Below are 15,733 nucleotides of genomic sequence, written 5' to 3'. Positions count from 1 at the left end.
AAGGCAGTTTTTGGAGTAGTGAGTCTAGTATAATTTAGAGATGTGATCTCTATATTGGAAGTCAGGGATGTTCCCAAACACACCATTTAATCCTGTGCTACTAACTTTATTTAGCCAAACCTAGACTTGGATTCCTTCAGAAGGGCTCGGCATTGAATTATCTCACTGTGGGACAGGCGCCATGAACTCTCCTAGTCTTCTTTGGTGTAAGCCTATTAAGGCGAACAGGGCTTGCATGGAAAACCAGCAGGCTCACAATGGTCGTGTTAAAAGGTGGGGTGTTCTTTATGCTCAGTTTTTCTCTGGGCAAAGCGGCCGGCATCAGTCCCAAGCAGTGACCAACAACTGGTGTGCTGCCAAGCTTCCACGTGGGGCAGGCCCAGGAGCACAGTGGTCTGCCACCAGTGGGCAGAGGCTCGGGTGTCTGCTGCCACTGGATGACAACCATTCAGTTTTGCAAGCAGAATAAACCTAGTCTGGGGAAGGCCTAGTACTCCAGAACACAGTTTGTGTCACCAGGGCACTAGAAATTATTGAAAGAAATTCCAAGATAAAGAAATCATGGCTTCGAGTTCATAGGGAACAGTATAACTTAACACAGTTCAGCAGCTAAAGACAGACCCCGGAGCACAGATTCAGCAAACTGGTTAAAATAGAGCCCTATCTAATAATGGCATGTAAAATAATATTAACCACTGGGGCTTTCTCTCCTAGAAACAAGGGAATCTATGTAGAATGAGTTCCATAAAAGTGTCAGAATGAGATCCCAGGCGTATTAACACAAGTGTCTGCATGTGGTGCCAGAATGAATTCCCCCAGTGCTTAATTCCCTCCAACTCACAGTTTCTAATGTGGTGTCTGGTCCTGCCGGGAAGGACTTTGTGCCTATAAATATTCACATACACTTATGACAATCTACATGGTAGGACTGGCAACTGCCTTTGGGGGCATCCTGAAATATCAAGACTGTTAAAAAATGGGGGAAAAAAGCAAACAAAAACAAACAAAAAAGAAGACCTTGATACTATGAAGGAAAAAGGGGGAGAATGGGACATAATTGCTAAGGTATAACAACAATTCAAAGGATAAAAAGGTCTTAAAAAATTTTTTTTGACACTTCTACCACAGAAGAGCTGAAAGACCAGCACAGGGAACACGCATGCCCTGCACTTAGATTTCCCAGTCGTTAACATTTTGTCACCTTGGCCTTATTCTTTCTCTCTTCTGTCATGTCTTTTTTCCTGAACCATTTGGAAAGTAAGTTGCAAATGTTACACATTATTACACTGAGCAAACATTTCTTAAGAATAAGAATCTTCTCCTTCATAACCATTCAACCATTCAATGTTAATGAAAAATTAACATTAATTCATTAATATCATTTAAAAGTCTATATTCAAATTTTCCGTTATCTTCAAAATACCTTTCTAATGTTTGTTTTTTGATTCAAAATCTAATGAAAGTTCATACATTGTATATGGTTATTTTATAAGACATTTATAGTAGTATAAATGTTAATTTTTTTCTAAATGAAATTGGTCTTTTATCTTAAATCTGGCATATTAACTGTGATACATGGAGTCTTAGGTGATACATGATGACTTTTCTCTATGTACCTATTCCCTTAGGATAATAGGTCCTTTGACAAAAACAAGGAAATAAGGCAATAGAGATCTTTATGGGTAAGGAAGGTTCTAGAATGGTAAGAGGCAAGAATTTACATCAAACAGAAGCAATATGTTTTGGCCTGAGTTATTCACGCAACTCAGTCTCCTCATTTCTCACTCCCATTCATATTCCCTTTCACTTTTTATAATTTCTAGCAGGATCTAATGTTAATAAAAGATAATTAAAATGACAAACTCTGAGGCACTTATGACAGGGACTTTGCTTGTATTTATTTTGTCCTTTTAAATTTCCCAAAGATGAAGAGAGAAACAGTAACATTTACATAGTTCCCTTTACCTATAATCCTCTTTCCCCCTAAGTTTTCTCATTTGTAAAAATGGGGAAATTTACAGTGTCCAGTTAAATATACAGCTCAGAACAATGCCTGACACGGAGAAAGCCTTATATAAGTGGTAACTATTGTTTTTGCTATTATCAGATATAGCAATATATCTAATTAGTTATTTTTTAACTAAAACCAATGCCTAAAGAAAGAAAGAAAGAAAAAAAAGTAACCCAACTGGTTTAACTGGTTTCTAGAGTCCAAAAAGACATCAGAAGGGATAAAAATATTGGCCTATTCAACAAATGGGCTGGGTCTAGAGAAGTAGAAAAGTCCAAGAAGGGAAGGGAGAAATGACTGGGGGCTGGGGGGTCAGCAGGTGGGGGCACGGGAAGCTCCTTCCCGCTCCTCTGTTAGGAGCACCATGCTCTGAAGACCTTCCTCAGGAGCTCTGTGTTGGCTACTCAGCCCTCCCTAGATTTCACCATTCCTCCTAAAGGTTAGCACCAAGCTCATAAAGAAAATAGTTCCTGGGAGAACTTGGTTATTATGGAAACAGATAAAGGCAAATCTAAACAAACAGTGTTCTCTGCTTCTTAAAGCACACATCCACAATCCACATACTTCATGGAATATATACATGATACAATATCCAATCCATGCCATCCTCCCATCTATTTCAGATAACTGACCTTCTCCAAGGGTCCTCTGCAACAAGTCATGTTTGGCTTGAAGTTTTGTGATGAGATTACTACCTTCCAAATATTCTCTGAGTTTCTGCAAAAGAAAAGATTCGTTTTAACTTAAAAAAAAAAAAAAAAAAAAAAAAAGGCCCTGGCAGGTTGGCTCAGCGGTAGAGCGTCGGCCTGGCATGTGGGGGACCCGGGTTCGATTCCCGGCCGGGGCACATAGGAGAAGCGCCCATTTGCTTCTCTACTCCCCCCTTCCTCTCTGTCTCTCTCTTCCCCTCCCGCAGCCAAGGCTCCATTGGAGCAAAGATGGCCCGGGCGCTGGGGATGGCTCCTTGGCCTCTGCCCCAGGCGCTAGAGTGGCTCTGGTTGCGGCAGAGCGACGCCCCAGAGTGGCAGAGCATTGCCCCCTGGTGGGCAGAGCTTCGCCCCTGGTGGGCGTGCCAGGTGGATCCCGGTCGGGCGCATGCGGGAGTCTGTCTGACTGTCTCTCCCTGTTTCCAGCTTCAGAAAAATACAAAAAAAAAAAATATATATATATATATATATATATATATATATATATATATATATCTCCAATGTCAATAGGATATCTAAAATCTAGCCACTTTCGTCTTCTCTATCTTGGAACCTTGATACTCAAAGTGTGGTTGGATGCAGACCAGCATGAGCAGCAGCCATCACTGGGGAGCCTATTAGAGGCACAAACTCTCAGGCCCCTTTCTCCCCAGACCTACTGAAATCAGAAACTACATTTTAACAAGCTCTCCTGATGACATGTGTGCTCATCAAAGTTTAAAAGTTCTATTTTAGTGCAGTTCTCTTTATATGTGTCTGCATATCTGAATGACCTGAGGAGCTTTTAAAAAGTACGAACTCCTAAACCCTATCCCAGACTGACTGCATCAGAAAGTCTGAGGGTAGACAGGAGTCCATATTTTAATAAAGAATGGTGATTCCGATGGAAGTCCAGGAGCAGCATTTGGGGACTCCAGATCTGAGCTCCAAGGGTGGCTGGGAAAGCAATGGACGCACCATGAAGTAGAACTGCTCAGTCTCCTGCTGGTTCGCTCTTCTCTTGGCGATGCTGGGCTTACTCAAGTAGGTCTCAGAGATGGTAGACTTCACAGATTCTGTGGAGCGACTATGCTGGAAGCATTCAGAAACATCATAGTCTTCGATGGTGACCATATCTTGTATGGTCTGCAAGGTGGCTTCAGTTGTTTTCTTAACCTGGGCACAGAAACATATTTCTCACACTAGTATATGTTTTGTGAATCCCACAATCAAGCAGTGAGAATCCTGTCTGTGAGGAGGAGCTGAGGACACAGGCCCTGCCCCAAGAAGTTCAGAGTCTATTAGGGGAGAGAGACAGATAAACATTACCTCATATCACCAATATAAAGGAAAGGCTTTCTTCAAAATTACTCTACAGAGGATATCACTTGATATTTGAGTCCTTATAAAATTCATGTATCACTAGAGGCTCTCTTAATTACATTTTTAAAATTTTTACTCTTATTTTTTTATTTATTGATTTTAAAGAGGAAGGGGGAGGGGAGAAAGAGAGAGAGAGAGAGATTTGTTTTTTCACTTATTTATGTATTCATCGGTTTATTCTTATACGTGCCCTGATGGAGATTGAACCTGTGACGTTGGTGTACTGGGATAATGCTTTAAACAGCTGAGTTACCTGGTCAGGACAATTCCATTTTTTAAAAAATAGTCTTTTTCATCTGAAGTAACACTATATATAGGACTGTAAGTATATACATGGCTTGATGAATATCACACATCAAACACTTATATGACCACCACCCAGATCAAGAAATAGAGTTCATTACAAATACTCTTGTGCTTTTCCCAACCACCATCCACCCTTTTCTCATCTCCAAAAGTAGCCACTATCCTAATTTCTGGTATCATATATCAATATTTCTCCTTCTGTACTTTACATAAATTGAACCCTATAGCATGTGTGATTTTTATCTTGGCTCTTTTGCTTAATTTTATGTAGTAAGATTTATTCATTTCTTGTGAGTATAGTATTTCATTGTTGAATATGCAGTATAAAAAACACATCATAGCCTGCCTGGCCAGGCAGTGGTGCAGTGGATAGAGAAATGGCCTGGGATGCTGAGGACCCAGATTGGAACTCAAGGTTGCCAGCTTGAGTGTGGGCTCACCTACCTTAAACGCGAGCTCACCAGCTTGAGCACGGGGTGGCAAGCTTGAGCGTGGGATCATAGACATGACCCCATGGTTGCTGGCTTGAGCCCAAAGGTCACTGGCTTGAAGCCCAAGATTGCTGGCTTGAGCCCAAGGTCTCTGACTTGAGCAGGGGTCACTTGGTCTGCTGTAGCCCCCCAGTCAAGGCACATATGAGAAAGCAATCAATGAACAATGAACTAAGGTACCACAACTACAATCGATGCTTCCTTTCCTGTCTGTCTGTCCCTGTCTGTCCTTCTATCTGCCTCTCTTGCTCACTAAAAAAAAAGCCATCATAATTCATTCCTTTTACTGTTGACAGATGACTTCTAATTTGGGGCCATTATGAATAACACTGCTATGAACACATTTTTGTTGGACCATACATACATAAGAAAAATGACAGGGTGATGTTTTCTAAAATTATTATTCTAATTTGTATTCTCTCTAGCAAGGTAGGAGAATTCCTGTTTTCTCTACATCCTCAAGAGTTGGTATTTCAGCTTCTAAAATTTAAACCATTGTGTAGTTGTATAGTGGTATCTCCTTTTGATTTTAACACACATTTCTCTGGTGCAGGAGACTGAGCTTATAGTATGTTTAAGGCAATTTGGATTCCCTCACTAAAACACTCTGTTCAAATCTCTTGCTCAAATTTTCTATGGGTTATGAGTCTTTTTCTTACTTATTTGTAAATATAGACATGATTCTTTTGTTAGTTGTATGTATTGCAAATATCTTTTACCACTCTGTGCTTTGGCTTTTCACTCCGTCTATAGTGCCCAGATGAACGATCTCTTTTATTAATATAATCAATTTACTAATTCTTTCCTTTATGATTAGCGTTTTGTGTCCTTGTTTAAGAACTGTTTTTCTTATCTCATGGTCATAAAGATACTGTTCTATGTTATCTTCTAGGAGATTTTTAACTTACCCCTCACATTTATCTTCTGCAATTAGGTTGTATTCTACTTTTATCAAAGTTAAAGTGTAAATTGATAGCTGTATCTTTTTCCCCAGACAATGTACAGAGTTTAGAAGACCTATCCTCATTGACTTCTCCTGAATTATATGCTATTTTTGTAATGTATTACAATAGGATATATGTAAATATTTATATATTTAACTATAAGACATTAGTTGTTATATATAGTCAGTACTCATTTGACTTTATCCATATATTTTCTATTCTTTGATCTCTACTTCTCATATCTTTAATAACACCCTCTCATTAGAAAGCCACTCTAGCATGAGTCTGCTGGTGGTGAACTGTTTTTGTTGATGTGACAATATCTTTTATTTCACCTTCGTTTATGAAAGATATTTTTCCTAGTTGGCAGTTTTTTACTTTCAATACATTGAACACGTCACTGTACTTTCTTGTGGCTTCTATGTTCCTGATGAACAAGAAGTTTGCTATCAGTCTTTCACTGTTTTGAATGAACTTTGCTTTTCTTTCTCCAGCTGCTTTTAGTTTTCTACAGTTTCACCATGATTTTTCCATGTATAAATTTAAAAATATATTCTACCTGGAATTTTTGAATTATGTGATGTTTTTCATAATCTCTGATAAATTTTCAGCCTTTATCTTTGCAAATATTGTCTCTGCTTTTTTTAATCCTTTTCAGTCTTGAGTGTTTAATTAATATGCTAAACATCACTGTATTCTCTATATCGCTTACCTTTCTTTTCATATTTGCTGCCTTTTGTTTTTCCATGATGCATTTTGATTACTTTCTTATGATTTGTCTTCCACTTTGATAATTCACTCTTCCACTGTGTCTAATCTGCTGTTAAAACCATCCACTGATTTATTACTTTTGGTTATTGTATTTTTCAGTTTTAGAATTTCTTTTTTTTTTTAAAGCAAACCCTGTTTTTTTGTTTTTTTTTAATTCATTTTAGAGAGGAGAGGGAGAGAGAGAGAGAGAGAGAGAGAGAGAGAGAGAGAGAGAGGAGAAACAGAGAGAGAGAAGGGGGGAGGAGCTGGAAGCATCAACTCCCATATGAGCCTTGACCAGGCAAGCCCAGGGTTTTGAACCGGCAACCTCAGCATTTCCAAGTCGACGCTTTATCCACTGCGCCACCACAGGTCAGGCCAGTTTTAGAATTTCTATGTGTTTTATTTTCAAATGTGTTATTTCACTGTTTATAGGTTGTAGCTCCATTCTGAAATCTAAGTTTAGTTTTCATCTACATGATGAAATATAGTTTGTTTCTAAAAATCCCACTATTTAAAGTTTATACAGTTATGTCTCTATTGTCTGAGATTTCTTCTGGCTATCATGTTTTCTCATGTGCCTAGTTATTTTTGCTGAACATTTATTGTAGAGATATTTGAAGTCTATGGTGAGCTTATCATCCTCCAGAAAGCATGTTTATTTTTCCAAACTATTACATGCACTAATAGTTAAGAATCACTGGATTTTATTTCTGATCAAAATATATATTTGATGCTCTTCTTTTTACAAACATGGTTCCCTGTGTCATGGGCTGTAGGCTTGGCCATGTATCTTGTCCTGGATAGTGAAATGTGAAAAAAATCAGCTGAGTGACTCCACTTATTAATATAGGAAGTAGACATATAATGCTCATTTAAACAAAACAATATTGTTTATAGTTACTTTAAAGAAGTCATGATTATGTATCTATTGGCTAAATAAAAAGACTCATCACTCTGTAGGTAATGTCAGCAAGATGGCAAATAGGTCTTCTGCTCATATCTTCCCACAGCAACAATAATTTGGCAGCCATCCATGGACAAAATGCATTTGTAGAAGCTCTGGGATCCAGGTAGGAGCTTGCAAAACATTGGTAGAGTTCAAAGCTGAAATGGGCTTATATGAGATAGGAGGCCTGTGCCCAGATGGCAGGCTTGCCAACTATGATCTTGGCTACAGATGCAGAAACAGCCCTGTCCCCCTGTGGACTCAGCTACAGTTCTATTTGGCTATGGTCTTGCCACCAGTGCCATCCTCCAAGGGACCCAGGAGGAGTCACACTCACTTGTGCCTTATGTAAAAAGTCCATTCCTTGCTCTGACTATATATCTTGAAGTGGCTCCAGACAAGCTCAACTACAACCTGGAAGCAGTTCTGCTTGACAAAGTACCAGGCAGGAGATACCTCTGTCTGTACCCTAGAGGCAGGCCTGCTAACTTTGGTCCAGTTGTGGGTAAAGAAGTGGGCCTATAACTTGGTTCCCATTTCTCTCAGCAATGATCTATGAGCAGTCATGTCTGCTTGGGGACCCAACAAAAGACAAGCCTGGAGGCTGGCCCTCCAACCTTGGTCCAAGTTTGGATCTTGAAGCAGCCCTGTAACCTGGATACACTCTTTCTCAGCAGTGGTCTAGCAGCGGTCTTGCCCAAGGATCTAGACCCAAGGACCTAGACAGGGACAGGTCCATTTGTGCCCCTGGAGGCAGGCTTGCAGAACTTGGTTCTGGCTGTGGACCCTGAAGTAGACCCAGACACAGTTCCAGCTGTGTTTAGCTGTGACCTGAGGCCAGTCTTGCCTACCAGGGACATGTTCAGTGGACTGGCAGGTACCACACCTATTCTAGAACCTGGCAATAGACCTGCTATCTGTGGATGAGCTGTGGACCCTGATATGGACTTCTGTCTTAGCACCAGACTAACTAACTAAAGTCTTGGTGGCAGTACCATCCACCCAGGGCCCAGACAGGATACACACCCACCCAAGCCCCTGTTAGCAGGCTTATTTACTGTAGACCCTACAGTGGACCCAGCAGCTGTCATCTAATTCCTTGTCATTGTCAACAACACTGTTTTCTTCTTTTCTCAATTCTTCCTCAGAAGCAAGAGGGTTACATTTAAATTTGGAATTGTCAGGAAAAATAAAAGATGTGACAGAAAACGCCAGACACGTTGGCTGGGACTACATATCGCCCCATGGGATGTACTTGATGAAGAATAACACTAGCTTCTGACACACGCAAGCCATGCTAATAAGTCACAAGGGAGAAGATAATGAGGCAAATATGAAACAGCTAACATGAGGCTTCCAATGACTCCCCATCAGCCACAGGAATACACAGTTGGGTTTAGTAGAAGGAAAGGCCAAAAAACATGAAAAGGGATTACAAAAACCCTGAAGAATGTACTGCACTAGAGGCACACCAGGTGGCGAGGACTCTGAGGTAATGATCAAAACAAATGATTGGGGAGAGGTGACTTCCGTTAGCTTCTGTGGACTGGCTCTTCTGCTTTTTTTTTTTTTTTTTCCTCCTGGGACATTACAATCATTAGATAAAACAAGAAAGATGTCTTGGTGATTTCATTCTCGAAACACACTGTATTAGGTTCTTAGTGCTGCTGTAACAAAGGACAGCAGGCTAGGTGGCTAAAACAGAAATTTATTGCCCTCAGGTCTGAAAACCTGAAGTCTGAGAGCAAAGTGTTAGCTGGGTTAGTTCCTTCTGAGCACTGTGGGGGAAAAGCTGTCTCCTTGGCTTGGGGATAGCCATCCTTTATGTCTTTTCACATCATCTTCTACGTCTTGGTGTTTAAATCACGCCTTTTATAAGGCCAGTTTTATTGGATTAGGGACCACCCTAATGACTTCACTTAAACTTGATGTCCTTTGTGAAGACCCTGTGTTCAAATAAGGTCATATTATGAATTTGGATGTCAATATAAATTTCTGGGGAACACGTACTACATCATCTTATAGCAGCAATTTTCAGCCTTTCTCACCCCATGGCACACATAAAGTAATTATTAAAATTCTACAACACACCAAAAAATATATTTTTGGTTCATTCACATGGGATGGCTACTGTTGTGTCGGCTGTTGTCATTATTCTGAACAATCTAAGAGGAAAGAGGACAGTGCCCCTGACTAAATAGTCAGGTACTGCCTGTTTTAAGAATTCTCGCGGCACACCAGTTGAAAATCGCTGCCTGGTAGCATTGTGCCTTGCACCTTGCTACTCCTCCTTTAACACTCATCAAGCCATTTGTGAAGGTGACCCCGAGAACCGCCTTCCCTTCCCCACTTATCTACTTACTTGTTGCCATTATTGACCTTGGATATATGTCAATTACAGTACTGTATCACTTCAGATGTATTAAAAATGAGCAGAAAGAGACCATTCGCACATCCACATACAGAGATATTGGATAAATGCCATAATTAATTAGCCAGGGTGGAGAAACATCCTGCCAACACTGGTCACAGAAGGCAGGAGCAGAGTCAGAGCATCTTGCCATGGCCTTCCCTCGCTCCTGGTGCCTGATCAGGGGGCACATGTGCTAGTGACCCTGTTCATGCTGGGGGTAAGGTATTACCCAGTCTGGAAAAGTGGTCCAATATTTTTTGAGGAGGAGTCTACCACCATTCCAGAGGAAGTCACACTAATACTCCATGTACTTGTATTTAAGGGAACATTTACAAATACCGAGCTCTCCTGACTTTCAAATAAAATTCATTCTCAGCAACAATACAACTTAATCCAAAAAAGAAATCACCATCATTGCCCAGGGCTCTCTGAACAGCATCCTGCCCTCAGCATGTCTCAGAAAACTTATTTCCTTACAATCTATGCTGACTCTGATTTAATGACCCATCTCGGTGAACAGGATATTAAGCATGGTTTGAGAAGCATGATGCCAGTGGTTATGAGAAATGGCTCTTGTAAGCTCCTATCATAGTGTTTTATAGGACTACGCTATCCATCTATAAGGGGAGCAACTTGAGGTTAAGGACGACCTATAAATCTTTATATAGCTAGGTACTAGCACTGTGCCTAGAGTACAGCAGATTATACACAAAGTTCATTGAATGAATGGTGGAAGTTGAAATCATCCTCATTTCAAATTCACAGATGCCAAAGACATTCAGCACAGCCAACAGCATGTGGTTGCTTTGCTGACAGTCATCCTGAACTCTGTCATTTTCTTTGGTGTGCCCTACACCTCAAGCCTCACATTTCTCTCTAGAAACTCTCCTTATTCTGCTTGGTGTTCTTCTAGATCAAGGCCTCCCCTTCAGTCAGTTAAAACTTATTAGAATGTATACATACATACACATACTTATATACATCGCTTCTAAAAATATGTTTTCAGTAAAAGACAGTTGATCCTGTTTTCAATTTTGGCCAAGATGATACTCTCATTTGAGAAATAAGTGGCAGCTGTCTTTATTTAGGCTTCTACTGTTAACCTCATCAGTAGAAGGTTGCAGGCAAGTAAGAAATACTTAAGTAAAAATGAAGTTAAAGCCACAGGAACCATCAGAAACAGCAATTATGTATGATTCAGTGGCTATCAAATTCCACATCTTATACCAAATCTTAAAAAACTCTTGACAGTTACCCACAAGGGTTTGATCACTGATTTATATGACTTGCAATCATTGGAAGCATGGGAAATGTGATTTTTCTATGGCATAACCAAAATATTTCTTACTTCCAGCAATTACCAATGTAATAAAGATTGTCTCAAATGTTTGCGTAACATCTTGTTCACTACTGTAGAAAATATCCTGTGCAAGAAATATATTTTTGTTAAATTTTCTTTTTTTTTAAAATTTTTTTTTTATTCATTATAGAGAGGAGAGAGAAGGGGAGAGAGAGAGACAGAGAGGGAGAGAGAGAGACAGAGAGGGAGAGAGAGAGGAGAGAGAGAAGGGGGGAGGAGCTGGAAGCATCAACTCCCATATGTGCCTTGACCAGGCAAGCCCAGAGTTTCGAACCGGCGACCTCGGCATTTCCAGGTCGATGCTTTATCCACTGCGCCACCACAGGTCAGGCAAGAAATATATTTTTGGAACAGACTCTGAAATATTCCCTAGTAAACTGTTGGGGGGAGATTTTAAGTGATACTAGGAAAATTTATATGAGTCTATCAGTTCATTAAACTTGTAAATTAATCAAGGAATCTAAGGCTTCTTTCTGTCTTTTCCATTCCTTTCAGGGGTATAAATCTTTAATGTAAGAGTCTCATTTTAGCCTTGACAAGGCAGTGGCGCAGTGGATACAGCATCAAACTGGGATGTGGAGGACCCAGGTTTGAAACCCTGAGGTTGCCGGCTTGAGCGCGGGGTCACTGGCTTGAGTGTGGGAACATAGACATGAACCCATGGTCACTGGCTTGAGCCCAAAAGTCGCTGGCTTGAAGCTCAAGGTTGCTGGTGTGAGCCCAAGGTCACTGGCTTAAGAAAGGTGTCACTTGCTTTGCTGTAGCCCCCTGGTCAAGGTATATATGAGAAAGCAATCAATGAACAACTAAGGAGCTGCAATGAAGAATTGATGTTTCTCATTTCTCTCCCTCTGTCTGTCTGTCCCTCTCTGACTCTCTCTCTGTCTCTGTTGAGAGAGAGAGAGAGAGAGAGAGAGAGAGAGAGAGACTCATTTTATACATGAGGTTTTAGTCATAACACAGAAGTGACATGCTTATAAAATTCTATCTCCTGGACCAAATATTGAGACAAATGGTCTGAAAATGGGACAAGCTACTTAAAACCAAGACTCTGCTAAAAATATAAAAGGCATAATTTCTTCAGTTATGTCATTTATTTTTATTTTCGTTGGCTGTGTATAGATAAAGGAAAGAAGAGGAACTCTAAGAAAAGGGAAATGCAATCTATAGAGAATTACTCCAAAGGCTAGCTTTGAAAGAAACAACAGGAATGACCCCTAAACTGAAACCCCTATGACAGTGTTTCTGTGTAAACTTTAAGAAAGGGAACAGGGCCTGGCCTGTGGTGACACAGTGGATAGAACACTGACCTGGGACACTGAAGTGCTGGTTCAAAACCCTGAGCTTGCCTGGCTCATATGACAAGCAACAAGCAAGCAATGAACAACTAAAGTGAAGCAACTATTGAGTTGATACTTCTTACTGTCCCCCTCCCCTCTCTCTGTAAAAATTAATAAATAAGGCCCTGGCAGGTTGGCTTAGTGGATAGAGTGTCATCCCAGCATGTGGCTGTCTTGGGTTTAATCATGAGAAGTGATCATCTGCTTCTCTTTTCCTTACTCTCTCCCTTCTCTCTTTTTTTCCCTCTTGCAGCCAGTGGCTCAACTAGTTTGAGCATTGGCCCCAGTAGCTGAGTATAGCTTGGTTGTTTTCTTTTTTTCTTGGTATTTTTCTGAAGTGAGAAGCAGAGGTGGGGGAGGCGGACAGACTCTCACGTGCGCCCGACCGGGACCACTTGGAATGCCCACCGGGGGGGTGATGCTCAGCCTCTCTGGGGCATTGCTCCGTTGCAACCAGAGCCATTCTAGCACCTGAGGCAGAGGCCATGTAGTCATCCTCAGTGCCCAGGCCAACTTTGCTCCGATGGAGCCTTGGCTGTGGGACGGGAAGAGAGAGATAGAGAGAGAGAAAGGAGAGGGTAAAGGGTGGAGAAGCAGATGAGTGTTTCTCCTGTGTACCTTGGCTGAGAATTGAACCCAGGACTTCCACACGCCAGGCTGATGCTCTACCGCTGAGCGAACTGGCCAGGGCTTAGCTCTGTTTATTTGAACATTGGCCCCAGATGGGGGTTGCCAGGTAGATACCTGTTGGGGTGCATGCAGAAGTCTTTTTTTTTAGTCAGAGGAAGGCAGAATAGTGAGGTAGATTACTGCATGCGCCCCAACTGGGATCCACTTGGCAACCCCATCTGGGGCCAACATAAGAGTACCAAGCTATTTTTAGTGCCTGAGGCTGATGTGCTCCAACAGAGCAATCCTCAGTGCCTGGAGCCACACTTGAACCAACTAAGCTGCTGGCTGTAGGAGGGGAAGAGCAAGAGAAAGGGAGAAAAAGCAGGTGGTCACTTCTCCTGTGTGCCCTGACTGGGAATTGAACCCAGGGCATCCATATGCTGGGCCAATGCTCTATCCACTGAGCCACCAGCTGGGGCCAGGTGTCTGTCTTTCTATTTCTACTCTTCTCACTTAAAAAAAAATCTTAAAAAAAATTAAATTGTTAAAAAAAGTGGACTGTGCAACATCAGATTGCAAAGAGTTTGGAGCCCTGGCCGGTTGGCTCAGTGGTAGAGTGTCGGCCTGGTGTGCAGAAGTCCCGGGTTCGGTTCCCGGCCAGGGCACACAGGAGAAGCACCCATCTGCTTCTCCACCCCTCCCCCTCTCCTTCCTCTCTGTCTCTCTCTTCCCTTCCCACAGCCAAGGCTCCATTGGAGTAAGGATAGCCCGGGCGCTGAGGATAGCTCCATGGCCTCTGCCTCAGGCACTAGAGTGGCTCTGGTCGCAATAGAGCGACGCCCGGGATGGGCAGAGCATCGCTCCCTGGTGGGTGTGCCGGGTGGATCCCGGTCGGGCGCATGCGGGAGTCTGTCTGACTGCCTCTCCGTTTCCAGCTTCAGAAAAATACAAAAAAAAAAAAAAAGAGTTTGGAAAATGTTATAGGCAGAAAGATATAAATGATCATTTAGATCTTAGTTGCTTTTAAAGTGTTATCTTTTAAAGTAATTTTTATCAATGTGTCACAGAAAAAGTTATATTTTGAAGTAAGAAAAAGAAAACAAAAGCTTGGAAATAGAGTTGTGTAGGCAGAAGGCCCTGCTCTATTTTCTTTTCTTTTTTCTTTTAATTCAGTGAGAGGAGGGGAGGCAGAAACAGACTCCCCCATGTGCCCTGACTGGGATCCACCCGGCAAGCCCATTACCAGGCGATACTCTGCCCATCTGGGGCACTGTTCTGTTGCTCAGCAACTGAGCCCTTTTTAGTGCCTGAGGTGGAGGCCACAGAGCAATCCTCAGTGCCTGGGGCCAACTTGATCCATTTGAGCCATGGCTGCAGAAGGAGAAGATAGAAAGAGAAAGAGAGAGAGAGACAGAGAGAAGCAAGAGCGGAGGTGGAGAAGTAGATGGGCACTTCTCCTGTATGCCCTGACTGGGAATAGAATCGGGACATCCATACACCGGACCAACACTCTACCACCGAGTCAACCACCCAGGGCCAGCTGCTCTATTTCTATATGCACGACTCACAGTAGACAGTAATATTTGTTAGCTGGCTGACCAGAAGGGAACTACAAGAGTGAGGTACCAATGAAGCAAGTTTGCCACATAATGATAAAAAATGCTCATTTTAAAAGATTCTATAGGCAACTGTAAAGTTGTAAAATGACAATAAATGTCATAATCTCTTATGAATCTGCAACAACCACAAATTTAACCAATCTTTCTCAAACCTTTTCTTTCAACTTTTACTACTTACAAGTATACTGAGGTCATTTCACAGATGCTTTACTACTGTTCTCTTTTCTTTAAGGCAGATGCTGCAAACTCAACTATCTTCAGGGGCCCAGCAAGTAATGAAAATTAGGCATGTGGGCTAAGTGGGGAGCATAGCAAACAAGAAGACATGCTCTGGGTCTAGGGAAGCATCTATTGTTCAGCTCAAGCAGGTTATCATCTTGCAGAAATGTTGGTCTAAAGTGTAACAAGACTTTGTAATTTTTTTAGAAGCTAAAATATGTTTATTCAAAATTTTTGCCTGACCTGTGGTGGCGCAGTGGATAAAGCGTCAACCTGGAAACGCTGAGGTTGCCGGTTCAAAACCCTGGGCTTGCCTGGTCAAGGCACATATGGGAGTTGATGCTTCTTGCTCTTCCCCCTTCTCTCTCTCCCCTCTCTATAATGAATAAATAAAATCTTAAAAAAAAAATTAAAAAAAAATTTCAATTTTTAAATGACAGAAACTAATTTTTAGAGATTAAGAACTAGAGCAAAAAAAAAAAAAAAATTAATATGGCCAGAGGGGTCTTAGCATGGAAACCCTTCTAAGAAGACTTCCTGCAGTTCCAAACAGTGCTCGTTATTTGCAGTTGTTTAAGATTTGGTGCAAAGGTTCATGTATTTACTTAGCTGCACTGTCTACTCTTTTGTAAACTTGGATAAAAGTTCTT

General features: G+C 41.5%; 1 protein-coding gene across 2 annotated transcripts in view; it reads right to left on the bottom strand.

Annotated features, from left to right (window-relative positions):
* Window positions 1–15,733, bottom strand: part of SRGAP1 (SLIT-ROBO Rho GTPase activating protein 1) — a 321,179-nt gene that overhangs the window by 57,615 nt on the left and 247,831 nt on the right. For both annotated transcript variants that reach the window (XM_066258243.1, XM_066258244.1), the window contains exons 9-10: window positions 3,676–3,873; window positions 2,644–2,728 (exon numbers count right to left, since the gene is read on the bottom strand). In XM_066258243.1, the coding sequence (XP_066114340.1) occupies window positions 2,644–2,728; window positions 3,676–3,873 (283 nt within the window). The remainder of the gene's footprint in view (window positions 1–2,643; window positions 2,729–3,675; window positions 3,874–15,733) is intronic.

The sequence above is a fragment of the Saccopteryx bilineata genome, chromosome 2, assembly GCF_036850765.1.
Source record: "Saccopteryx bilineata isolate mSacBil1 chromosome 2, mSacBil1_pri_phased_curated, whole genome shotgun sequence".
NCBI classification, from domain to species: Eukaryota; Metazoa; Chordata; class Mammalia; order Chiroptera; family Emballonuridae; genus Saccopteryx; species Saccopteryx bilineata.
The sequence above is the reverse complement of the archived record's forward strand: the minus strand, read 5'-3'. Positions and strand labels throughout refer to the sequence as shown.